At 57.3% G+C, this 25,319-nt stretch overlaps 2 protein-coding genes across 2 annotated transcripts in view; one reads left to right on the top strand and one right to left on the bottom strand.

Moving 5' to 3' along the window:
* THRA (thyroid hormone receptor alpha) overlaps positions 1 to 18,663 on the top strand; it is a 24,673-nt gene extending 6,010 nt beyond the window's left edge. Inside the window, exons 2-9 of the mRNA XM_040245452.1 lie at positions 5,009 to 5,361; positions 7,771 to 7,838; positions 8,374 to 8,474; positions 10,369 to 10,516; positions 11,139 to 11,344; positions 12,306 to 12,452; positions 13,035 to 13,293; positions 13,919 to 18,663. Coding sequence (XP_040101386.1) covers positions 5,309 to 5,361; positions 7,771 to 7,838; positions 8,374 to 8,474; positions 10,369 to 10,516; positions 11,139 to 11,344; positions 12,306 to 12,452; positions 13,035 to 13,293; positions 13,919 to 14,169 — 1,233 coding nt within the window. The 5' untranslated portion in view covers positions 5,009 to 5,308 and the 3' untranslated portion in view covers positions 14,170 to 18,663. The remainder of the gene's footprint in view (positions 1 to 5,008; positions 5,362 to 7,770; positions 7,839 to 8,373; positions 8,475 to 10,368; positions 10,517 to 11,138; positions 11,345 to 12,305; positions 12,453 to 13,034; positions 13,294 to 13,918) is intronic.
* Positions 17,559 to 25,319, bottom strand: NR1D1 (nuclear receptor subfamily 1 group D member 1). Its single transcript, XM_040245451.1, has 8 exons — positions 24,698 to 25,319; positions 21,503 to 21,850; positions 21,134 to 21,222; positions 20,887 to 21,031; positions 19,894 to 20,534; positions 19,417 to 19,602; positions 18,712 to 18,922; positions 17,559 to 18,052 (listed from the first exon to the last, which is right to left on the bottom strand). The coding sequence occupies exons 1-8, from the start codon at positions 24,726 to 24,728 to the stop codon at positions 17,853 to 17,855; spliced, it is 1,851 nt and encodes a 616-aa protein (XP_040101385.1). The 5' UTR covers positions 24,729 to 25,319; the 3' UTR covers positions 17,559 to 17,852.

The following is a 25,319-nucleotide window of genomic DNA, read 5'->3' as shown; positions in this document are numbered from 1 at the left end:
GGGAGTGGGGGGGGAGGTATGGAGATCTGTGGGTTGGCAGGGAAGGGGCTGAGCTCTTGAGCAGGAGCTGTGGGCACCACCATCGCCAGTAGGCGTGGCAGGGGGTGTGGAGGTGAGCTCCACACCTGGGTGCCCACCTTGCTGCCTGACGGGAGCTGGCCTGGGGTGGGAGGAGGGGCAGGAGAGCAGCAGGTGGGTGAGGTTATGGTGGGGGTGGGCGGAAGCCCGACAGTCTTTGATGTTCCTACTGGGCATCTGGCCCAAGTCAAGGCTACTGTTTATGTCTTTCTGTCTCTGACCTGCAGGGGGGAATTTCCTGTTATATTCTTTTGGGGGAGAGGATCCTTTTGTTTAAGTAACCAATCTCCCCCTTATATCCCCCACCCCCATCTCCCATTAGCCTCCAAGGCCCCAGAGTGGTTCAGGAGATCAGGCGTCGGGGGTCACGGCCCTTGAGCTCCAGAATCCCGTCTCATGGGGGCCCTGTGAAAGCCCACCGAAGGCTGCTGGCTTCCCCTGGCCCCTCCCGCTTGCCAAGCTGGTGCCTGCGTCTGTCTGTGTACTCCTCTGCCATCACACACCTGCCAAATAGCACCTCCCTTCCCGCCTTCACCCCTCCTCTCTCTCCCAGCACTGGGATAACAGGGAGTTGGGTGGGGCAGCCCCGCCTCCCCCCCCCCACCTTAGTCCATACCTGAGAGTGGGGGGGGGGGAATCTGGGAAAGGAGATAAAGGTCTCAGCCTTGAGAGGCACCCAGCCCTCAACCTGGGGGCCTGTGTTGCTGCTGCAGCCTCGCCCATCACCAGAACCCCCGGGGGCTGTTGGTGTCTGTGGCTGCCCATGGGAGCCCACGTTGGCACAGGCGGTCATGTCTGCACACAGATGCCTGTGTTTGCCTGTGCATGCCCGCGCGTGTGTCTGGTGTGTGTGTGTGTGTGTGGGCTGCAGTGGCCACCTGGGCCTCTTAGCATCACCCTTGTTGGCCCCCATGGTGTGCAGTCAGGGCATCAGCGCCAGATAATTGGGAGTGGGGGTGAAGTATCTCCCCCCACCCTAGCAGCAGGCAAAGGGGAAGGGGAGAGGGAGGTGCGAACCTCCCCACAGCACTATTAATAGCCCGCATGCCAGGCCACCAAGAACCAGCTGTCGCCGTGGAAACCATTTCTGCTCTGCCCTCCCCCCAGCCTCTGAGGTGGGACTTGGGCGGGGCCCCGAGCACCCCCTACCCATCTTCCTTTGTTACCTTTCTCTCTGTGTCTCCTCCCCTCCTCTGTCCTTCTGTCTCCCCCACCCTTCTCTCCCCACCCCCACCTCCCTGCCGCCTTTCTTCTTCTCCCATCTACTTCGTTGTCACCCCTGCCTCTACCCCAGTCCCGGCCCATCTCTTTGTTCTTGCCCCTCCTCATCTTTCCTCTCCTCTGCCCCTTCGTCCCTTTCACCCTTCTCCTCCTCCTCTTTCTCCCCTTTTCTCAGCCCCCTCTCTCTATGTGTGTCCTTCCCTCTGCTTGGCAAGGAGGAGGGCTGGGCTTCCCTTACGCATTGAGGACAAAGTTCAGGGGCCCTGACAGGTGGGGCCAAAGCCAAGAGTAGACACAGAGGAGTCTGGTGTGGAGACCTGGGGGCTCGATCCAGGGGCAGAGAGTGTTCCCCCTCTGGCAGCCCTGGGCATCCTTCCAGGGAGCCCCTTGGGTCCACAGGACTGCAGAGTGGGGCAGTCCCGGCAGCGGGCACCTGGCATGGTGCCTGTGGATGCTGCATTGGCCTCTTGTCTCTGTCCCCCCATCCCAGAAGCACTTAAGCTTAATGAAATGTTTCCCCCTCCACGGGCGCCTTGCCCACACTGCCACCAGGCAGCTCTTATCTGACAAAGAGGGAGTGGGTGGCCAGGCCTGCCGACAGGTGGGCCTTGCCTCCCGGCTGCCCAGCCTCCTCTGGAGCATGGCTCCAGCCCCTCTGCCTGCAGGGGCCTGAGCCTCTTCCTCTGCAGGTCTGTGCCTGGCAGGCACTTGGGGAACTGACAGGATTCCAGGAGGAGGGGCGAGAGGCTGCCCTTCAGGGTGGGTGTCCCCACCCCACTTCCCCGTGGACTTTCATCTGCCCACGGCCAACGCAGGCCTGGCCCACGTGCTGTGTGCCTCCCTGCATGCTGGGCTCTCTGCCCGCTCTGTCGCCTCAGAGGCCCAGGTATGTCCCCAGAGAGATGACAAGGAGCCCTCAGGGGTGCCAGCCTCTTGCTAAGTGCCAGGCGAGGGTGCCCTGAGCAGTGAGGGCAGGACCTTGCTCCGCTGCCCGCTGCCAGGGCCTCCGGGGATCCTAGGTGGTACCGACAGGCAGCAGGCACCGGTCTGCTCAACGCCCCTCCCAGCAGGCACGTGCAAGCCCTTGGCAGTGCCCAGACACATTTGAAGTTAAGACTGGGCCTCGGAGGGGGAAGGGAAGATAAACATGGTGGCTTAGGTTGGCCCTGCCCCAGGTGTGCCCTGTAGGGGCAGTGGCAGGAGTGAGCGGGGAGGGGGTTGCTCCAGCTCTATGGCCTGAGAGGGAGCTGCCCACGCCATGCGCTGCCCCCGGGATTCCCCGCCTTGCCCAGCCCACAGCTGTCGGTACCCATTCCTGCACACCCTGGCTGCCTTCACCTGCCCCCAGGGCCTGCTCCCCAGGGCTGCCCCTCTCTCCCTTTGCCCACTCCTGTGCCTGCCTCCTCCCCTCCCCGGGGGCGCCCAGGCCTCAGGCTGGCGAGTGGATTTTTCCAGCTTCTGTAAACAAGTGGTGGCAGCATGCCAGGTGGGCAGGAGACAGGCGGGGGCAGCACCGCAGCCAGGGTGTGCCAAGCACCGAGGCACAGTCTTGGGGGGTGGGGGAGACAGGGAGACACCCAGCCCTGGGAAGAGAGAGAGAGAGACATTCAGATGCAGACAGACAGACCAAAGGAAGCTTCACTGGGCACAGAGAGAGGTGGAAACAGAGGCGACAGAAGATAGCCCTCTCTTGTCAGCCGCCCCCCCACGGCTACCCTGGCCCCCTACCCCTCAGCTCGGGCTGGGAGCGGCAGGCCTCTGTGCCCAGGCTCTGGGCAACCCCACCTCCTTTTCTCCCCCACCTCCACCCCTTAGGGCTGGCTACGCCATTATAAATTTATAACAGGAATTTCTCCGCAAGCCAAGAAAAACTTGACCTACTTTCTTGACGGCTCCCTGGGCTAAGGCTCCCCGCTCACACCCGCGCCCCCCACCCCCCCACCAGTGTCTCCTGTCCAGCCCCCAGTGCCCAGTTCTGGTCTATGGGGGTATCAAAGGCAGAATGGGCCACCCTTCTGTCCTCCTGCCCTGCTCCCCAGGATGGGGAACTGACCCCAGTGCCCTGTCCCATGGCCTGGCCCTGCCCTGCCCAATGGCCTGACTTATCTCTCCCTTCCCCTCCCACCCAGACTCCTTATCAGTTCTTGGAGGTGGGGCCGAGGGGCAAAGCCTCTGGTGCAGCAGTTGCACGATGGAGGGATGAAGGGGTGTGTGCAGGAAGCTACACCTTTTGTCCCCTCTCATGTGCCCACACCTGCCTGTGTGGGCAGACACGGAGCCTCAGGTCTGCAGCCTGGAGTCAGCAGTGTGGCGTGGAGGGAATGGTTGGCCCAGGTTGGCACTGCCCTAGACCCCAGGTAGCAGAACAAGGCCAGCGTTGGAGGCAGGCTGCTGACTAACTGCGCCCACTTGAGTGAATGTTCAAGCTTTCTGAGGCTTCGTTTACTCACCTGCGAAGTTCTGATACCAGAGGGCACATGTTCTGTGTGCCATTAACAGGGGTTATTTTCCATTCCCTGTTCCCTTGCCTCCCTGGTGGGTGGCAGCTCAGCTAAACCAATGGGGAAGGGGAAGCCTGGTCCTCAGACTGGGAAGCGTGATGTGGGACCTTGTATGGGAATCTCCTTGTGGGGCCAGGGTTGGGGAGTCATAACTGGGCCAGCAGCTGGGGGAGGGGGCAGCTCCCTACTGTTTTCACCTTCCCTCTTCATTGAGGCACTCTGGTGGGTGTTCAGGATTCCTGCATGCCACCTCTACAAACCACGCTTCCTTCCCCAGTACACCCCCCTGCCCCCCTCCCCCCCTCCCCCGCCGCCCTGTGCCTGGGCTCAAAGCTGCCCATCTCTGGTGGCCTCTTGCCTTACAGTACTGATGAGTTTTAGGAAAACTTGGCGAGGGGGTTGGTAATAGCAGCTGATGTTTAATAGATGCATATTAAGGGCCAGGAACTTCCCAGGTGGCGCTAGTGGTAAAGAACTCGCTTGCCCATGCCGGAGACACAAGAGAGGCGGGTTCGATCTCTGGGTCAGGAAGATTCCCCTGGAGAGGGAAATAGCAACCCACTCCGGTATTCTTCCCTGGAGAATCCCATGGACAGAGGAGCCTGTCGGGCTACAGTCCATGGGGTCGCAAAGGGTCAGACACAACTGAAACGACTTAACACACACACAAGGGCCTCACTTGATTGTGAGGATTGAGACAACGTACATGGATGACCTCATTCTTTCCCACCATCCTTGTTCATGTCTGGAGATCAGGCTGTGGATCTCCAGTCTTGCCTGCTGTGTGGTAGTTATTTATTTTTTTGCCTGCTCTCTGTTGATTTGAATGGTTATCCTAGTCCTCTCCCTGTGCCTGCCCTCTGTGACTACCACTATCTCATTATTTTCTTTTTCAAAGTATTTATTTATTTATTTGGCGTGCTCCAGGTCTTAGTGGTGGCACACTGGATCTCAGATCTTCCTTGCGGTATGCAGGAACTTCAGTTGTGGTTTGCGAACTCTTAGTTGCAGCCTGTGGGGTCCAGCTCCCTGACCAGGTATTGAACCTGGGCCCCTTGAATTGGGGGCATGGAGTCTTAGCCACTGGAGCACCAGGGAAGTCCTCCATCATCTGATTATGAGCCCCAAAGTGTTGGTACCAAAGGAATCCTATTCGCCTAGCCCCACCATGGCGCCGCCTTATCCCTGCCTCTCTCCTCTCTCTGCAGGGACCTCTGGACAGGACAAGATTCAGAAGTTACTCTTCCCACCCAGGATCCCTTTACAGACCCGGCTTGCTCCCCGACCTAGCCCTACCACCTGCCATTCCCTGGCCCCTTTCACCGCCCGCCCCCCTTGGGGCTCAGGGCATGGTGTGAAAGGCCAAGTGCTGAGGCGGGCACCATGGGTGCTGTGCCCTAGGGCCTGGGTGGCAGGGGGTGGGTGGCCTGTGGGTGTGCCGGGGGGGCCAGTGTGCCCACCCCAGTCTCTCGGCGTGCTGGAGGGCATCCTGGATGGAATTGAAGTGAATGGAACAGAAGCCAAGCAAGGTGGAGTGTGGGTCAGACCCAGAGGAGAGCAGGTAATGCGTTCGGCAGCTACGTCATGCCAACTCCTAGGCAGCAAGCAGGATCACCTGGCTGGGCCCAAGAGAGCTGAGTTTGGGCCTTTTAAGTACCTCTGTGGTGGGGGCCAGGGCGGGGGCATGAGGCCAGCCAGCCTGCTGCCTACCTTTGCCCAGGAGATGAGGTCATGTTCCCATGTGGCAGGGAATTAGGTACCTGGATGGAGAGATGCCCATTCTAAAAGGGGGAGGTGATGTAGAGTAATTACAGGCAGCAGACACATGGCCCCTCCCTGGATGGTGCTGGGCATCTCAAATCCTGCCCCCTCCCTGGTCCCCTCGGCCACCCTCACCTGCATCTGTGGAATCCAAACAGCCTTGCCATTTGCCTCCTTTCCTCCTCTCCCTACCAGCTCGTTCCCTTCTGACTGCCACTGTGCAGTCCAGAAGCCACGGTGCCTGTTACATGACATTTCAGGGCACATGGTCCAGTAGCTGTTGGTCACAGCGCACGCTTATATTTGGAAGCTATTGGGAGCCTCACAAGCTCTTCCTTGTTCATGGGCAAGGGCGGGCACTACCATGGAGCTCCTCCCAGGAAGTGGAAGTGAATACCAGCTATGAAGATTTTGCTCCCACGTGGAGCAGACATCAGCCTTGCACACACAACTAGGGATGGCTTACCTACCATCTGCAGTGCCTTTCAGGAGCCCAGAGGGTCTCTGCCTCTCCCATCGGCTCCAAGCAGCACAGAGCTCGGTCTCTGTTGGCATGGTGCCCTGGGAGCTGGGTACAGCCTGTGCCTATGGCTGGGGAGAGGGTGGGGGATGGGTGCTCTGGGGAGCAGTGTGGCCGTTGCCTAGGAGACCAGATCCTGAGCCAGGAGGCTGGAGTCCTGGCCCAGCAAAGCCCTGGGGCCCAAGACTGGGTCCCTGGAAGGGTGGAGTAAGTAGATGGGGCTGGTGGTTAGGTAAGCGCAGTGGGGTATCCCCCTACCCAGTCCCTACCCCAGGGAACTCTGAAAAAGATGTAGCCTGTCATTGCATAGCTTTCACTTACAGCCTCTGTACCTCCATGCCCAGACTTCTGTGGGTCTGGGAGAGTCTGCTCCTAAGGCAGAGAAAGGCGGGAATGCCAGTTCCTGGTCCCCCCCAGGACTGCAGCCCCTCCCCTGACAGCCTCCCCTCCCCCATGTCCTTGCGCCACCTTGTGGCTAGCTCTGGTACTGCACCCAGAGGCTGTAAGTCTGATTAATTGCTGAAGACCGCCAGCTCAGCTGGGACCTCGATAGCTAGGCGTTCCCCCACACCCACCCCTCCAGAGACAGGAGGCAGATCTGACCCTCGAACCGTTCTAGAAATTAAACAGGGGCAATCCCCAGGGTGTGTGGGACACAGAGCTATCTGTGACTGTGACCCTGGCCAAGGTCACTGTGTCAGTGTGTTGGTAGTTCCATGGGACTCTGGAGGGAGGGCTCTGCAACATGCCACACACGGGGTGGGTGTGAGAGGTTATACAATCCGTGCATGCATGTAGAAGGCTTATGTAATCTGTGTGTGCCGAGGTTATGTAACACGTATGTGGAGAGGCTGGCTACATGTGTGTGCAGTGGCTGAGGGCTGCTATAATACCTTACATGAAGGGGCCCTGGGTCTTTGTTCTGGCTCTGACCCCTGCCCACTGTGTCAGCTGAAACAGGTGGGGCCTCAGTTTGCTGTTCTGTTAAATGGGGGCCATGGACAGGGTGACTTTGGGAGTCCCATCCTTTTCTCATGTTCTTGAGTCTAGGTTCTGGTGGTCCACTGTGGTTACCTAACGTGTGTGCATGAGCTGAAAATCAAGTGACATGCTCGCTGCGGGGAGGGCCATGGTATTATTAGGTGCCTGTCTAGAGGGTTGTGAAACACGTGGGCATATCCTTGAGGTCGTATAACATTTGAGAAAGCCCTGAAAGTCACATCCACATAGATAATAGAGACTACTGCTTACGTACCATGCTTGGGTTTATACTGAAGGCAGCATAGTTTTCATATGTTCATATGTGCTGGTTTTATGCTGCATATATTTGCGTGTATTCTAAGCTTATATAGTTTTAAGCATGTCCTAAAGATTCATGTCCTGAGATTCTTTCTGCATATGTGTCAAGTACTGAAGACTTAAATATGTGGATGTTTTATAGATGATGGATGTTTAAGGTTCTCTAATGTGTGTGTGAGTGTGTGTTGGGACCCTTGAACATACTTGTGCTCTAGCCAAGCCCCTTATCTCTTGCTCAGATAGCTGGACTCTTCTCAGTTTTGTCAGCTGACCTGAAGGTGGGAGGTAGATGGAGGGAGTCAGGCCTGAGGCATGACCTCAGCCTCTTGGATGCAGAGGGGGGCTGCCCAAGGTCTGCTGTCTGATTCTACCCACTTTGCCCCTGTCCAGTACCAGGTCACCAGATGGAAAGCGAAAAAGAAAGAACGGCCAATGTTCCCTGAAAACCAGCATGTCAGGTGAGCCTGGCTGTGTGTGCCCTTCCTCCCCACCCTCAACCCCACCGAACCAGCAAAGGGATCTTCCGGGGCCTGGGCTTGTACCAGCAGATCCTGTGTCCTGTGGGAAGAGCCTCCTGGAGAGCTTGGGATGGACTTGTCTGGGTGAGATGTGTGACGTGGAGCATGCCCCAGCCACTGAGGATGGAGTAGGTCAGAAAGGGCCTCTTCCCTTCTCCCATCACGCCCTTGCCTGAGGTCCCCGAGATGAGCTGCTGCCGAGATTTGCTTTTCCTTCTCCTGTGTCCCCTGGCCCTGGGATGCAGCAAGAGAGAAAAGCCCTGAAGGGGCAATCAGAACTGGATTCTCCATATTCTTAGGGAAAGGGATGAGCAAGATGACCTCTGTTATGTCTCCAGGACTCTGCCTGGAGACAGAGAACCCTTCAGGGAGGCTGGGCAAGGAAGGAAAAGTGGGGGGATGGAGAGAGTATCAAAGCCTCTCTGCTGGGGCCCCAAGCCATGCCTGCCTGCCTGCCTCCCTTCCTCCCTCCCAGGGTATATCCCTAGTTACCTGGACAAAGACGAGCAGTGTGTCGTATGTGGGGACAAGGCAACCGGTTATCACTATCGCTGCATCACTTGCGAGGGCTGCAAGGTATGGACCAGCCAGCTCCTGCCCCTCCCCCACCACCTGAGCCCCCGACTCGCTCCCTTAAGTCCCTCAGCACCTGGCCCCGACAGACAGCTCTATAAACATGTAACCTAAAGCCCACCTATTTCATCGTCATTTCCCCTATTCATTCATTTGTTCATTCATAATCACTGCTCTGCCACTACTAGGCAAGAGGCTTCATCTCTCTGAGCCTCAGTTTCTTCATCTATAAAATGGGTTAGGATAATGATAATACCTACCATATAGCATTGTTGGGGGAATTAAATGAGATAATGCACATCGAGTATTTAACACAGTGCCAAACAGAAAAGAAGCACTCAACAAATGTCTGCTTCCATCCGTCCACTCAGTGTGTTAAGTGTCAGATGTACCTGCCTTGACCTCAAGCTGCTCACAGCCTACCAGAGAAAGACTGACGTCGGCCGAAACCAATACCAGTGCTTTTTAAATGTAGTTCCTGGACCGCCTGTAGTACTTGTTAAGTGCAGGTCCCCAGGCCTCTTCCCAGCCCTACTCAATCAGAACATTTTGTGGTGGCTGCCAGGCATCTGCCTTGGAACAGGCTCCCCAGTTGCTTCCACTGCCCCTGAAAGGTTGAGAACCATTGCTCGGGAAGGGCATGGTGGAGCCCAGAGGAGAGGATGGCAGAGTCTCCCTGGGCAGAGGGGACAAGGTCGTAGACTTGGGGAGACTTAATTAGATCTCACTTTGGGCATTTCAACCTACATGGTTTGTCTAGAGTCATCACTTCCTGAAAATATAAGACCTTTCAAGAAACAGAAAGATTAAGAATACATCAAGGCTTCAAGATCCTCTTTTCTTGGTGTCAGTCAAGACCACCAGGAATGGAGAGTCCCCTAGCAGCATTCGTGGAAGCATCACCAGCAGTGTAGCACAGAACAGGGAGTCTCACCCTTAAGGCCCTCTGAGTCCCAGTGGGTCATCCCAAAAGGACAGAGATGTCTTCCCACTCCTAGAGAGTCTGATGGTATAGGTTTAGAGTGAGGCCCAGGAATCCGTATTTTTGATCGGTGGATTTTAATTGCACCCCAGAATCTGAGAGCTCAGACCTTGCGTCTCATACCTCAGGTCCAGTTCTGACCGTTTAGCCATATAACTTTGGGCAAGGGGCTCAGTCTCTCCAAGCTTCAGTTTCTTAGTCGGCAACATGGAGATAATAACAGTTCCTACCTCATGGGGTTGACACCAGTATTAAAGGTGATGATACATGAAAGAAAAGGTTTAGAAGCTCCTGGCTCATTGTAAGTATGCAGCAGACATTAGCCCTTCATATTATTACTGCCATCTTGAGTCTTGAGGTTTTTTTCCTTTAAAGCAAAGATTAAACCCCGTATATAAAATTGAAAATTTTCTTTTCAAGCTAATACTAGTCCGTACCCAATGCCTTTTCTTGATTTTTTTTACATTCTCCCTGCCCCCCCACCATTTCATGAATTCCACCTGCATAGGCAACAGGCAGTGTGTATGAGAATGGTTTGGGGCCAGTGTTGTTTCTAGAGTCGTTTAGCAAGATGGAAAATCAGGTATTAATTGGATGTCCACAGTGGCTGTTCCTTCAGGCCTCCTCATATTTCACACCCTCCCAGGCTCAAAGCTCCTCTCCCTGGTCACCATGCTTACCTCTGCCACTACCACTCCCCAGGTACCCCATAGGCAGTTGGGGGCTGAAGACGTGTGTTTCTAAGTCCTGGCAGAGCCCAGGTGATGCTGGGGTTGCTCTGTCCAGAGGATGCCAGGTCCCCTCACTAATTCCCCTAGCCCCCCACCCCCTGCCAGAGAGCTGCATGGTTGGTTCAGGAAGAGAAGATCGTGATCACACCATGCTCTGTCTCTCCCCCCCACGCCCCCACTCCAGGGCTTCTTTCGCCGCACAATCCAGAAGAACCTCCATCCCACCTACTCGTGCAAATATGACAGCTGCTGTGTCATTGATAAGATCACCCGCAATCAATGCCAGCTGTGCCGTTTCAAGAAGTGCATCGCTGTGGGCATGGCCATGGACTGTAAGGGGATGGGTGGGGGAACCGGGCCAGGCAGCTGTGGGGGGTGTGTGTTCAGATGTGGCAGCTCCCTTCCAGGGTACCCACAGGGCAGAGTGACCATCTGGGTCAGGCTGGTGATGGAATGAGTATTCAGAATCTTCAGGGAATTCAGCAGTCCCTGCTGCCCTCATCTCAGAAGAAAAGGGAACAGAGGATTCCTCTATGGGCCCTGAGCACGGGCCCTGGTGCCTACCTGCCTTTCACCAGTCAAGGGTCTTCAGAGAGTTGTTGGGTAGAAATAAGTCTTGAGTACCGCACCATAACACAGTATCTCTGACTGCCAGGGAAGGCACTCCAGTTCTCTGTGGGGTGAGAGAGGGCCTCTTGTTAGCTAGGGACTGGATGGCTCAGCTTCCCAGTAACCATTGTCACCTTTAGACCAGAACATGGTATCCTCTGGGTCGGAGTTGATGTGGTCCCAGTGATGATCCTGATCCAGGTTGTGCCACCCGACCACTAGGGAAGTCATTTAGCCTCTCTTGGCCCTTCCCCTCAGTTTCTCCAACCTGAACACTGGGAAGAGTAGTTTCTGAGCAGGTGACAGAGTGTGCCATGCAAAGGGCATTGTGTCTGTTGTTGACAGTGGTTCTAGATGATTCGAAGCGGGTGGCCAAGCGCAAGCTGATTGAGCAGAACCGAGAGCGGCGACGGAAGGAGGAGATGATCCGATCACTGCAGCAGCGACCAGAGCCCACTCCTGAAGAGTGGGACCTGATCCATGTTGCCACGGAGGCCCATCGCAGCACGAATGCCCAGGGCAGCCATTGGAAGCAGAGGCGGAAATTCCTGGTAAGGAGAGAAGGGGCATGAGTGAGAGTGGCAGCCTGGTGGCTAGGAGAGGGGAGCGAATTCAGAGTCTCGCCTCCTCCAGGAAGCCTTCTTAGATTAGTCCACCCCAAAGCTGCTAGTCTGCACAGCTTGGCAGTTCCGATTTGTACACCTGTGTATGTGTTACTGCCTTTTCCATCTGATTTGATGAGGGCAGGGCCTTGCCTCATCAAATTTCCAGTGAAGTAGGGAGGATCTCTCCCCTTTTTCCACAGTGACTGGGAGGCAGGGGCAAGGACACAGTCATGGAACAGTATTTTGGGGAGCCTCCTGGGTGCCACATGTTGTTTTAGGCCTTGGCAAAGCTGAATGCCAAGGAAATGGTCAGCATGGGAGGAGATGGACAGTTGGTTGTGTATGGTGGGGGAAGGCAGAGAACTCCTGATGGCTGGAGTGTGTCAGCTGGTGAAACAGTACACTGGAAGGAGCACCAGCTCTGAACGCAAGCACGTGTGTGTGTATGTGTTTATGTGTAACAGGGTTCAGATCCTGTTTCCACCGCTTACTAGGCCCTCGACCTGGGCTTGTTACTTAGCTGCACTCTGTTTCCTCATCTGTGAAATGGTGATAAGTATAACATCAACTAGTGGTGATAAGTCATGGTGAGGATTAAATGAGATAATATGTGTAAAACACATGGCCTAATTCCTAGCTACGTATTAGTCAAATGTAGCTTCTGTTGTTATGGCATTACCGCTACTGGTCTTACGATCCTTGTTCTTCTTAGCCATCTTGGAGCTCTGGTGCTAGTCTGTTCTCTGCCGCGAGGTGGGAGAAGCCCTAGGCCTGGGACACAGAGTCCCTAGGTGCGGTGGCCCCCGCTTCCCCAAGCTGCCTTGGAGCTCCCCCTGGTGGGCAGGGAGCCTCAGTGAGTGGTTGAAAGGGGTCTGCAGCCCCAACTGACCCCCATCTCTCCCTCTAGCCGGACGACATCGGCCAGTCACCCATCGTCTCCATGCCAGACGGAGACAAGGTGGACCTTGAGGCCTTCAGCGAGTTTACCAAGATCATCACCCCGGCCATCACCCGCGTGGTGGACTTTGCCAAAAAACTGCCCATGTTCTCCGAGGTGAGTGATGGATGGGAGGAGAGACCTGGTGTCACACTGGAGGGAAGCCTTGGGCTGCTCCCCAGGTCACCCAGTCCCAGCTCATCCTTCTCTGAAGCTCTCTGGACAGGGAGCAATTCCTATAGGTCAACACACCCAACATTCACACATGCACGCACACACGCGTGCACAGGGTGAGCTGATTCCTAAGAACTAACAGGCTCCATGGGCCCAGCCCTGCACCCCCAGCCTCTCCCTGCCCATCTCCCTGCAAGTCTACGTGACCATCCTGACTCTGGAGATTCTTATTTTAAAGAGCACTAACTCTGTGGACAGGCTGCCCTACTGGCTTGAGAGCTTGGCTACATGGCCTAACTCCCTAAACCTCCCTTTGCTCATCTGCAGTGGGCATGGAGGTAATGACAGGACCTAACTCAGAGACCTTGTTGTGAGGCTTAGTGAAGCAAGGTACGTCTGCCACCCAGTGCAAGGGTAGCTGTCCAGAGCATGTGTTCCCGGTTGGTGGTGGCCTCGTAGTTCCCGGGGCACCTTCAGGGGACACTCATGGGGAGGGTCATGCTGAGTGTTCCTGTGGCTCTGCAGCTGCCTTGCGAAGACCAGATCATCCTCCTGAAGGGGTGCTGCATGGAGATCATGTCCCTGCGGGCGGCTGTCCGCTATGACCCCGAGAGCGACACCCTGACGCTGAGCGGGGAGATGGCCGTCAAGCGGGAGCAGCTCAAGAATGGCGGCCTGGGTGTCGTCTCTGACGCCATCTTTGAACTGGGCAAGTCACTCTCTGCCTTTAACCTGGATGACACGGAAGTGGCTCTGCTGCAGGCTGTGCTGCTAATGTCAACAGGTAGCTAGCCTGGCTGGGTGGGCTCCGGAGCCTCCAGGGACCGAGACCTTGGCTGGGCCCCAGGCTCGTCCTGCTTTAACCCCTCAGTCCCTCTGCTCCCCAAGCCCACCTCTCTGTCCCCCAAGCTTATCCCTGTCCCCAGGCCCATCCTCTGTCCACTGTCCCCTGCTCTGTCACCCATCCCCACTTTGTTCTCTCCAGGCCCATCTCTAGCTTCCCACGCCCTCTTCTCTCCTGGCTTCATTTTTCACCTCTGCCCCACATCTGCTCTCTGTCTCTCATAGTCCCCTTTGTTCCCCACCCCTGACTCTGTTCCCATCCACCTTCTCTTCCCCTCCCTCCTCTGTTCTCAGGACCCCCGTCCCTGCCCCCAACCTCCTTCTACTCCTCTGCCCACCCCACCTCTCCACCCCCTAGGCCTGCCTCATCTCCTAGTCTCCTCTCTTCCCAGGCCCACCTCTGACTCCTCTGTCTGCTTTACCAGCCCCTCCACTGGCTTTGCCCTGCGCTTGCCCCCGACTTGCCCCCTGCCCCCGCAGAACGCATGTTTTTCTCCATTCTCCCCCAGCCTCTCGGCCTCTGCCCCCCTCCACCCGCTCAGCCTCGTGCCCCTCCCTCCCTGCAGACCGCTCGGGCCTGCTGTGTGTGGACAAGATTGAGAAGAGTCAGGAGGCGTACCTGCTGGCGTTCGAGCACTACGTCAACCACCGCAAACACAACATTCCGCACTTCTGGCCCAAGCTGCTGATGAAGGTGACTGACCTCCGCATGATCGGGGCCTGCCACGCCAGCCGCTTCCTCCACATGAAAGTCGAGTGCCCCACCGAACTCTTCCCCCCACTCTTCCTCGAGGTCTTTGAGGATCAGGAAGTCTAAAGCCTCAGGAGGCCAGAGGGTGTGCGGAGCTGGTGGGGAGGAGCCTGGAGAGAAGGGGCAGAGCTGGGGGCTGAGGGAGACCCCCACACCTCTTCTCTCCTCCCTCTCATCCTTGGATAGATTCAGCTCCCCACACACACCCCCACACCGCCCTGTCCCTCCTCAGAACCTCCAGCCCTGGGACAGGGCAAACAAATGAACTTGCTATGAGAAGGACAGTGTGGGAGGCGGGCGGGGGGACCGTGTCCTGCAGTTCCCAGGACCCTGTCCTCTGAGAAGGTAGGAGAAGGGAGGGAGAACTAAGAGTGGACAAGCCATCTTGACCGTAGGGGATAGAGGAATGTGGGGTGGGGGCAAAGGCCCTCACTCACCCCCTACACACACACACACACACACACACACGAGAGAGCCCCCTCGCCCAGTCTCTTGGCCTAGGTCCCCCCTCCAGGCTGAGGGCCTCTCTGCTTCCCCAGATGCCTGGTGCAAAGAAAGGCTTGGCTTGGCTCCTCCCCTGGAGGTTAAAAATTACAGTCATTCTAACTGCACTTTGGAAACCAGGCAAGGGGAGAAGATAAATGAAGAAATACTAGACAGAGGAAAAAAGAGCGAGCGACTGATAGAGAGATGATATTAAGTTATTAACTGAGGCTGGCCAGAGGGGAGAACCCCCCCCTCCCACCCCCCAGCACTTTGAGAGCTGCCCCTCCTCCCCCCAAATCAGAGAGAACTGCCCCCCACCACGTCAGGTCCCCAAGGGTAGGGCTGCCATCAGAGCTGTGAGCTAATACAACAGGGTCCTGGCCACGCCCCCTTGCCTTGCCCCTCCCTCTGTGCCCTTTGGCACCCCCCGCCCCAGTACTCCCTCTGCTCTCTGCCACTCGTGCCCGCTGAGTTCCATCTACCTCTCACTCTGGATGCCAGCTGGCCCCTCACCAGCCTGCCCTGCTGCCCGCACAGCTCCCCTTTCAAGTGCCCAGCCCCGGGGGCCTCTCCCTGTCACCCCCCTTCCTCTTCTGCACCTTGGCACCCACACAGGAAAAACTGTGGCTCAAGCTCCCGCCCTCCTCACATCCTGCAGTATTAGCTACGATCCAGATGCTGCTGCCCCAGGGCGGGGGTTGGGGGGCGGCATGGGGGGAGGCGAAAGGGGTGTGTGTGAGCTTCTCCCAGAACCTGCACACCCGTGGGCCCCTGTTCCCATCCGTCTGCTGGGCTCTCTCTAACCCCTGCCTTCCTTCTTTCCCGCTCCCACTAGCACTACCCCAGACTCTGGGCGGGCGGGCCCCAGAATGGGGTGCTTAGATCAGTGGCACTTAGTCAAGGCCCTGGGGGAGAGGGCGGTTGGTGCTCCGCCTTTTTCCTTTGAAGCTCTTTAGGCCAGCTGCCCCTCTGCCCCTGGGACCCCTTCCCCCTCTTCTTTTCTCTAATTCAGGGACTTTGGCTTGAGCCACCTCCCACCCTCCTGGTGAGGAGTGCTCTGTTGGTCTGCACTTGGGTGAGCTGCCCTCCTCCTCCCTTCTTTGCCAGCGCCCACTCCGCAGGGAAGAGAGGGAGGGAGGAGGTAGCCCTCTGAGGGTGGGGGAGGGGAGGGCGGGGAGGGACAGAGCAGACCGGAGGGCCCTGGGCTCAGGGCTGCATGTCGGCAGGGATGGATGGGTGGACATAGATGCCCCCGGAAGCCATGGGGAATGGGGCAGGGGGCGGGGGGCGGGGTGCCAGGGCTTCCTGCGCTTTGCACTATTGGGGCAAAATGTCTTAAGCAGTGGGGAACCTGCCACCCCACCCTGACCCTCAGCCTGCCACAGCCCCCTATACACATGCACACACATGCGTGGAAACACACACACACACACACACATAGGGGCATGTCCTTTCCCCACTGTTCAGGTGTTCGGACGGGGATGGAGGGCCTGGAAGAGCAGGGCTGCCGCCTGTGTGTGTGCCTGCCCCGCCCCCTTGGGCTCTTGGGCTGCCCTTGCGGTCTTTGTCTGTCTCAGTCCCCATCTCTCTTCTGGGGTACTGATTCCTGTATTATTCCAGTCCCATGGATAAGCCCTCTCATACCCTCCTCCCACCCCTGGGGGCCCAGTGGAATTCCTGACCTGTCTGCTGTCTCCCCTCCCTCCATCCCCACCGCCACGTCTCCATTCCCATTCTCAGCCATGCACATGGTGGAGAAAAGGCCTCCAAGAGGCTTGGCCTCTTACAGGCACTTGGGAAACCCTCCCTCCTCACCCACCTCTGCCCAGTCATGTGAGCTGTGATCCCCCACTCCTCCCCGTAACCCCTGACCCCTCCCCCCACTCTCAGTGGGGTGGGGTGTGTGTGTGTGTGTGTGTGTGTGTGTTTCTCCATGTGAATGTGTGAGCAAGTACACGTGGTGGGGGAGGAGCTGGGGGACTCAGGAGTGCCACGCACCTGCTCTAGACGGGCAGCCAGCCGTCCCAGTCCCTGCTATAGAAGTAGGGGACAGGGCCCTCTTCTGGGGGCCATTGGTGCTAATGAGGGGGATGGCCTTGATGTGGGTGCTTAGCCTGCCTTCCCCAGTATTGGCCCGGGGCACTAGGGCAGGCAGAGTGGGGGCAGCAGGTGCAGTATTGGTGGGAGGAGGGGCTGCTGGGACGAGGAGGAGGGGGCCAGGCCAGGACAAGGGGGTGCCAGAGCCATGACCACTACCCTGCCCCCACCACCCGCCTCTCCATCTCAGTATTCCCCCTCCCATCACTCATAACACACATACCTCATCCAGCCTCCTCCCTGCTCAGACCTGGGGAGGGTGGGGGTGGAGGAGCCCCTACCCCTTCCCCTGGTGGCGGGTCTACAGGGCTGGGAGAGGGCGGGGCGTGTGACACAGACACCGTCCAGAAGGGGGACAGCAACTCCTGCCCTGGGAGCTCCTGGGTGGGAGGAGGGGGACACTTCCCTGCAGGCGCTACTGAATGTATGAGAAGCTGGTGCTGGGGGGGGGGGGAGGGGGGCTGTGGCCAGAAACAGGGAAGGCGGTAGGTCCCTTCCCCAGGGAGGGGTTGGGGCCAGTAGGGGTGACCTGGGGGCTCCTACTCCTGCCCCACGTTGACAATCAGTATGTCTGTTATGTGCGATTTTTCACCCCGTTGTGTTTTGGGTCAGGATTTTAAAGAAAGATATTTTTATGGTAATTGTTGCTCGTCTATTTTACTATATATTTATGTAATAAATATATGATGAAAATAACCCCCTTGGGCACCCCTCCCCCTTAGACTTGCGTGCTGTTTCCCTGTATCCTCCCATCTGCTGGCAGAGTACCCACCCCCAAACTGACCAGATGGAGAGGTGTGCCCCCAGCCTTGGCCATATTTCCACCACCCCCTCCCCCTCCCCCAGAACGAGCACACACCACAGAAGCCAGCTCAGCTGTGAACTATTGGATTTGAGACAGGAATAGAACAGATCGGGGGGCTAGAGAGAAAGAGCGGGGTGGGGGGAGAGTGGTTTAAATAGGGGAGGCTGGGGAGGTGCAGTGATGGGGGAGGGAGGCAGGTATTTACAAGAAGGCTCGGGGGGGCCAGAGGCTCATCTTGGAATATTTTATAACAATATAAATAAGATTCTGGTTTGCTTTTCCTTTTCGTCTCGTAAAGGAGAGAGAAGTGCAGAGTTCGATTCTGTACAAGGGGGCAGCGGCGGAAGGCCGGCCGGGCGGGTCACTGGGCGTCCACCCGGAAGGACAGCAGCTTCTCGGAGTGCATGTTGTTCAGGGTCCGCAGGTCCGGCAGCTTGAGCAGCAGCTTGGTGAAGCGGGAAGTCTCCGAGGGCCGGTTCTTCAGCACCAGAGCCCGAAGAGCCCGCAGCAGCGTCTCCTGGAGCTGCTCCACCGAAGCGGAATTCTCCATTCCCGAGCGGTCTGTGGGGAAGACGACAGCAGTGAGGCAGACTCCCTGAGCTCCTCCGACTCTGACGAGGAGGAGGAGGACGCGGAGGTCTGCGAGGATGCAGCGGTGGCCACGCAGCCTCTCCCTGAAGCCCCTCAGAGGGCCGATGGGGAAGGGGCGGGAGGGGGAACATAATGCCCTCTCCCAGGCCCTGACCCGAAAGCAGGAGATGCCTGCAAACCAGGAGCCCAGGCTCAGCAAGGCCAGCCCCGCTCCTGCCCCACCAGGCCACTCTCCTTCCCTGAACAGGCCCAGCAGGGCCCTAGCTCCCCCGCTGCTCTGTGGTTCCCTCTGCCTGGGACGCCCCTCCCCCCTCCTATGCCTGGCAGTATCTCTGCTTGTCCTTTGAGGCCCCACTCGAGTGTCACCTCCTTCCCCAGCTCCCCAGGCAGAAATAGTTGTGTGTGCTCCCAAAGCCCTTGGTTCATGCTTCTACTGTGACACTTATCTCACTGTTTTATAATTAGTTGGGCATGAGTCTGTCTCCTGAGCTAGACTGTGTCTGAATCATGTCTGTATCTCCAGTGCCCGGTGCAGGGCCTGGCCTAGAGTAGGTACTCCATAAAAGGTGTGTTGAATCGAACTGCGTCCGCCTCCTCCCCGGTCAGGCTCAGGCGAGAGCCTGACCTACCTGCAGAGACGAGCACCACCGCGGTGAAGAGGCCCAGCTCCTCCTCGGTAAGCGCCAGGGAGTTGAGCTTCTCGCTGAAGTCGAACATGGCATTGAGCAGGTCCCCCATTCCCATGGCGCCGAGCTCCTGCAGGCTGTAGGTGGTGCGGCTCAGGAACATCACCGTCTGGTCCTTCACGTTGAACAGCGACGCAAAGCGCACCATCAGCACCTGAAACAGAGACAGTCATCCTGGGTGGGGCGGAAGACTTGCCAAATCTCCCCTGCTTTTTTCCTGAAGGAGTTACAGGTGCTGCCTTGGATTTCTTAGTCAAGACCGGGGCTAGTTTCTGAGTGGTCAATGAGGCAGAGCGGGTGGAAGGATGGGGAACATCCCACTGGCTTTGGAATCCAATGGGCCTGAATCTGAGTCTCAGCCTTGTCACTCCCTGTGACCCTGGGCAAGGCCCTTCACCAAAGTGAATCTGCTCATGCCTAGAACGGAGGGGTGGGGGTAGCACTGTACTCTGAAGTGTTATGTTATGGTAGCAAGATGTAATTAGACCCCATTTGAGATGACAAGTTCTGGCCATCCACAGGCAGGACTGGGTGGGATTCTGCCCCTTCCTAATCACTCAAGAGTAAGGTGGCCCCTCCCCACCCCAGACCTCCATTCTGCTGGATCCTTCCCAAGGTTGAGAGCAGGGAGCCCAAACAGTCACTCACTTCAAAGGTGCCAGCCTTAAGCAGGGTGACCTGGTCGTGCTGAGAAAGATCACGGAAGCCAGGGATGTGCTTGGCAAACTCTACCACCTCCCGCACCGCAGGCGTGAAGCTCATGGAGAAGTCCTCCCAGATCTCCTGCACAGTTCGCCCACTGCGTCCATGCGGGTACATGTTCATGGGACATGCCTGGAAAAGGGAAGGATTTGGGGAGGGGAGTATGAGCCAGGAGAGCTCAGATGGACTTCCCTGGCAGGGCTGGGCCCCAGATTCTGCCTGGGTTAGCGTTGCGGCCTTGGAGGATGGGTCTTTCAGGTAAAGCAGCAATCAAGTGCCAGGTGGAGATCAGGGTTTCCCAGGCAGAGCCCCTCCTGCAGGACTGAACATCCTCTCTGCACTTAGCCTCCATACACACCCAGTGACCCTGTGCTCAATCCGTTCTCCCCAGCCCCCTGACCATGTCACCCCCAGTGCTCTCACCAGCAGAACGTTCTTGGAGTTGCCCTGCCGTGGACTGTTGACAGGGGCTTCGCCTTCGGCGGCTGGGTACACGTGGGTGGGGCACAGACGGTGCCCATTGGTGTTGGGCTGGTGGCAGCTGTGGTGGGCAGCGCCAGGAGGCCAGGGGGGAGGGTAGGAGGAGGAAGCCTGGCGTAAACTGTTCAGGGCCTCGTTGTGACGCTGGGCGGCCATGATGTTGTCATTAGGGGCAGGCGGGCAGCCCTGACTTTCCCAGCGATGTGGGGTGGTGGCCGGACGGTTGCCCGAGGCATGGTTGGCATTGAAGTTGCCAGGTGAGGTGCCCAGCTTGTCATGGGCGTAGGTGAAGATCTCGCGGTGGGCCCGGGCTACCTGGGATATTACATCCTCCACTGTGGGCTCAGGACTTGGGGATCGAGGAGGCGTCAGCTGCTGTGGGAACTGGGAGAAGCCCACCAGGGGTGAGGGGGCAGGGGCTGGGGGCGGTGAGGGGCCCATGGGGCCCGGGGTGGGGTGCTGGGTGGGTGGGGTCTCCAGCGGGCACTGGCTGCTCAGCTGGTTGTTGGCCAGGTTCATGGCACTCTGCATCTCGGCCAGCATCCGCTGCTTCTCCCGTTTGGGGATGCGCCCAAAACGCACAGCTGTGACAGGATGAGAGCAGTGTCAGGAAGTTCTCACGCACACTCACATGTTTCTCTTCCTTCCTCCTGAAAGGGCAAGCCCCCGAGGACTTGGGGTTCCATATCAAAACTAAAACCCAGAAGGCCACACCCATGGAGGGGGTTTTCCAAGTAGGGCTTGTGGTAGGAGGGGACCAGAGAGAAATGGGAAAGAAGTGTGTGTTTACCCAAGCCCTGATGAAATATGGCCACCCTCTCTGCAAACAAGACGCATAGTCTTGGGACTTTTTAAGGGAGGGACTAATTCAGAAACCTCGAGTGGAAGAAAGGGGGAGGGTGTGGGGAAGCTGGCGGGGCCATGGTGCTGCCTCACCGTCTCGAGACATGCCCACGGAGAGACACTTCTTGAAGCGGCATTGCTGGCAACGGTTACGATTGATGCGGACGATGGAGCAGTTCTCATTTTTCAGACACCTTTTGTACTGGATGTTCTGCTGGATGCTCCGACGGAAAAAGCCCTGTGGAGCAGGGCAGCGAGTGAGCATCTTGGTCCAGGCCGGGCCTACGTGTCCTGTGGGAGAGGGTCACCTGCCCCTGCCCTTCCCTCCTCCTTGCCTCACCTTGCAGCCCTCGCAGGCGTGCACGCCATAGTGGAAGCCCGAAGCCACGTCCCCACACACCTTACATAGCAACACCATGCCATTCAGCTCTGCAGGGAGAGAGGGGAGGCAGGTAAACGGGGGTTTCTGAATGGCCAGAGAACTGGAGGTTTTCTGGGTTGGAGACTGGGTGGGGGGAAGAGCTGAGGAGGAACTTCAGTATCTAGGGGGCACTTGGATGACCAGATAGGGCCAACAGCAGCTGGTGCAACTCGAGGAGAAACCCCTGAGGCCCTGAGTAGGCCCTGGAATAGCTGTCACATGAAGATCAACTCTCCGCCTAGACGTGGACAGCTTCCCTTCCCCCAAATGAGCTGGAAACTGACTCACTGGTGATGTTGCTGGTGCTCTTGCTGGGAGACACTCGGTTACTGTCTTCCAGGGCTACCTGTAGACCCCCTGGGGGGCTCCCATTATAGAAGGAAGAGGACGACGACGATGACGACGACGAAGATGAAGAAGAAGAGGGAGAACCATCATCACCCAAGCTGGGCGGAATGCTCCCAAAAGAGCGAGCTGGGTCCTGGGTGAGGGAGCCAGTGGGTGATGGTGGGAAGTAGGTGGGGCAACCTTGGGTCAGGGACTGGAAGCTGCCATTCGAGCTGTCACTGTACAGGGATTCAGGGCTGGTGCGGTTTGGGGAGGAGCCACTGGAGCCAATATAGGTGATGACGCCACCTGGCAGGAGAACACAAGGGAAAGGGGTGTCAACTGCGGGGCACTCAGAAGTTAACCATGTGGCACCCCTACTCTTGGAGTCCCCAGAAGAGCCACAGTAAGCAGTTCCCCAACATAAGCCAGACGTGGCCATCCAAGCCCTGCAACTCTCGGCAGGGACATTCTGCGTCTGCCTTGCGTGTGAGTTACCTCCCTAGAGGCATGACCTCTGTGATGCTCTGTGGCTATCTCACATATGTACTGCTCCCCCCACCTCCGCCCTGGATGCCTTCCTTTAGAGTATCAAACGCAGCTAATGACTTAATTGTCAGCAGCTGACCTGGGGATGGGAGAGCAGCTGAAAACCATTCATAATGCACAAGCTTCAAGAAAAACAGCCCAGCTGCCGATTTTAATACCAAGACCATTCCAGGGATGAGACCATGGAGGGGCAGCTAGCCAACAGTGAGGAGAACAGAGGTCTTACAAGAATAAAACAATTACGTTCTCTCAAAACTGAAAGACATCATCTCCAAAGGTGCTGTTCCCCTGGCCTCCAAAATCAAGAGTCAGAGTAGAGTCTGTCTCTGAATCCAGGAAGGGCTTAACAGTATGAGCTGCAGGAGGTGGAAGTGAAGAACAAACTGTCCAGCCTAAAGCTTTGGAATTCCCCCTTCTAGATCTCTCCGCCTGCTGACAATGACCTTGGCTCTCTAACCATTCAGGGACTTTGGCCCTCTAGTTATATTGCCAACCAGATGGCCGAGTTCCCATTGCATTAGCAGGATAAAAAAGCGACCTGTCTGCCACACCTTTGGCCAACTACCTCGCTTGGCTTGCCATCGGTGGGGTGGGAGAAGGGAGGATCCCAGGACACGTGTGAGCCGACACAGGCCATGCTACCGTGTCTACAGAGGCATGTCTTGCTCACCCACTGACACACACTAAGCTGGGCAGGGCCACCCTAAAATAGCTCAAGGTTGGTCAGGGTGAACCCAGTTCCCTGTAAAACAGTTGCACAACAGACCAGCTCCTACAGTTTCAGGGTTGAGGTGGGGGGATGGGATACTTGTTTGGTGGTAAATGAACCTGACCTAATTCAGCCATCCCCCAAAAGCAAGTTAAGATTTTCATCCAAAGAGACTTCCAACCTGGAAGTGAGGGGCACATTCAAAAGAGTCTGGTTTTAGCTCTAGATCTACCACCAACCAACAACTTGATTTGTGATCTAGAGGAAATCAAGTCCCTTCTCAGAGCCCCAGTTTTACTTTCAGTGGGGAAGAGAAAAGAAAGATGAAAAGAGACTTTATATCCTTTCAGCTATGTTTCTGAGATCTAGTTGTTTTGGTGGTGGTGGTTTATTCCCTAAGTCGTGTCCGACTCTTGTGATCCCATGGACTGAAGCCCGCCAGGCTCCTCTGTCCATGGGATTTCCCAGGCAAGAATACTGGAGTAGTTGCCATTTCCTTCTCCAGGGTATCTTCACCACCCAGGGATTGAACCCTGGTCTCCTGCATTGCAGGCAGATTTTTTTACCGACTGGGGAAGTCCTTAGGAGGCAAGCTGCTTCTTGTTTCGTGGGGGAATGGGCAAGAGTGTTGGCAGGACTAAGAAAAGAGATGCTGGGGAACAGAAGGAATTTGTATTGTGGAGAAGCTGACTCTAAAGGCGGTACGGTGAAGTAGGTGCAAAGACAATAAACTGAAAAGGAGTGAGGAGAAAGCTAGATGTGAGGTTTCTTTGAGGAGTGTAAACATGAGGCCACGAGAGGTCAGGGATGACTCCGTCTTACTCTGCATCGGTTATGGCGAAGGGGGGCCCCCCTCCGACAAGCGGACAGGAAAAGGAGGCAGGCGGGGGCGGTGAGTCAGCCCAGCTTCACCCAGATCTCAGCGGGGCGGGGCGGGAGCCAGGCCCTCAGCCGGCCTCACGTCCCAGCTCCACGTGTGACTCTTGCACGTGGCTCCCCAACGAGGAACCCCAGTACCCGAGGCTCCGCCCTCTCCACTTCCGTCAATCGGGAGCAGTAGCCCCGCCCCCGTTCCGCCCCTCCTCGGAGTCCCGGGTCGGGGTCTTGGGCTGAGCTTCTAACACCAGCTGGGTCGGGACTACAAGGGGAGGAGAAAAGGGGGATCACGCGTTGCCGGGGCAACCGGGGGGCGGAGCTCATTATGTAACGGGGCCGGAAGGCAACCACCAATGGGGTGGCGGCCACGGCTTCTGCTGAATGAAAACAAACGCAGCACGTGGGCCCGGCTCTGCAGCCATGTGAGCGCTCCGGGCTGCCTGGGCGCTCTGGGTGTCCTCCCTGGGGCAGAGCACCACTCTTGGGGCTTCTCAAGTGCCACTCCCTACTGTCACTGAGGGTTCCCCAGTGAGATCCGACCCATTTCCCCAGTCCCTCCTGCCTGGAACCCGGGTCGCCCCTCTGCTTCTCAAGTTCCTGCGGACTCTGAGGGAAGAGGAAGATTGTAAAGAGGGGGTCCTCCTTCCGAAAAGTCCAGGCATGCCACAGCTGCAGCGGGAGGATAGATGGGGGCGTTTCGGGGCAGTGCTCCAAAACTCCCAGTTACTCTAAACTGTTCGTCTCACCGACACGTACCCACTCTCTCCATTCCCTCCTTCCCCGCGATCTGAGTCCTTCTAGCTAAAGGGAGCTTTAGGAGTCTGAAGGGTGACGGTGGGGCGCCTCCGGGCGCATTCCCAGGCCGAACAACCCGCTGTGGAAATCCCAGCCCCATGTCCACCACTAGCAAATCCCCTGACCAAGCGAGTCCCCGGTCCCTTTCAAAGTTCCTCTTGTTCCAAGACGTAGAGGAGAGGAGACAGTGACAGAGAATGATGATGGTAGCAAAGGAATCTTAGTACCTGTGTTGTTGTTAGAGTCCAGGGTCGTCATGTCTTCACTGGCTGACAGCGGTCATTCAAACTGGACCTTGACACAACTGGAGGTTACAGTTGCAGCTGTCGCCCCCTGGGCACTGGCCGAGGGCGGGGAGTGGACCCCCGCGGCTCACGATCAGGATCTGAGGCACTCTGCAGCAAGGTCTTGGCGGGGCCGGACTGCAGCCCTGCAGAAGGGTAGGACGCTGAGGCACCGAGGTCTGTTTTGCATGGGAAGAGCAGAGAGAGTGTGGGGGAAGGGGGCGGAGGGAATCAGCTTGCAGTACTTCTGGCTAGAAGGTAGCAAGGAGGGTCGGGTCTCTGCAGTGCACGGGGTGCCACTGCCTGACGACTCCGCAGCGCTGCAGGGTATCGAATCTGGAGCTCCTTGTGCAAAAGTCCCACAGGGAGAGAGGCTGCAGTCAGGAAGTAAGTAGGTGATGGGGAGAAACAGGGCACCCAGGCGCAAAGAAGCGAGACGTGTGCCCTGCTACGTTCCCTCGGCAGCAATATTTCACTCTGCCAATCTCAGCCGCCTTTTGCCCCAGCCTTTTTCCCTGGGACAGAGGGCTCTGCGCAGGCGCCAGCAACCCAGGGTTCCCGGGCC

The sequence above is a fragment of the Oryx dammah genome, unplaced genomic scaffold, assembly GCF_014754425.2.
Source record: "Oryx dammah isolate SB20612 unplaced genomic scaffold, SCBI_Odam_1.1 HiC_scaffold_8, whole genome shotgun sequence".
NCBI lineage: Eukaryota > Metazoa > Chordata > Mammalia > Artiodactyla > Bovidae > Oryx > Oryx dammah.
The sequence above is the reverse complement of the archived record's forward strand: the minus strand, read 5'-3'. Positions and strand labels throughout refer to the sequence as shown.

Bases quoted from the DNA above. Each gene is read 5' to 3' on its own strand.
- NR1D1 (XM_040245451.1), bottom strand. From the start codon at position 24,728: ATGACGACCCTGGACTCTAACAACAACACAG. The intron at 21,851-24,697 runs GTACTAAGATTC...TTCTCCTGCCAG, and splicing joins GGACTCTAACAACAACACAG to GTGGCGTCATCACCTATATT. The intron at 19,603-19,893 runs GTGAGAGCACTG...TCCCTTTTCCAG, and splicing joins ACTCCAAGAACGTTCTGCTG to GCATGTCCCATGAACATGTA.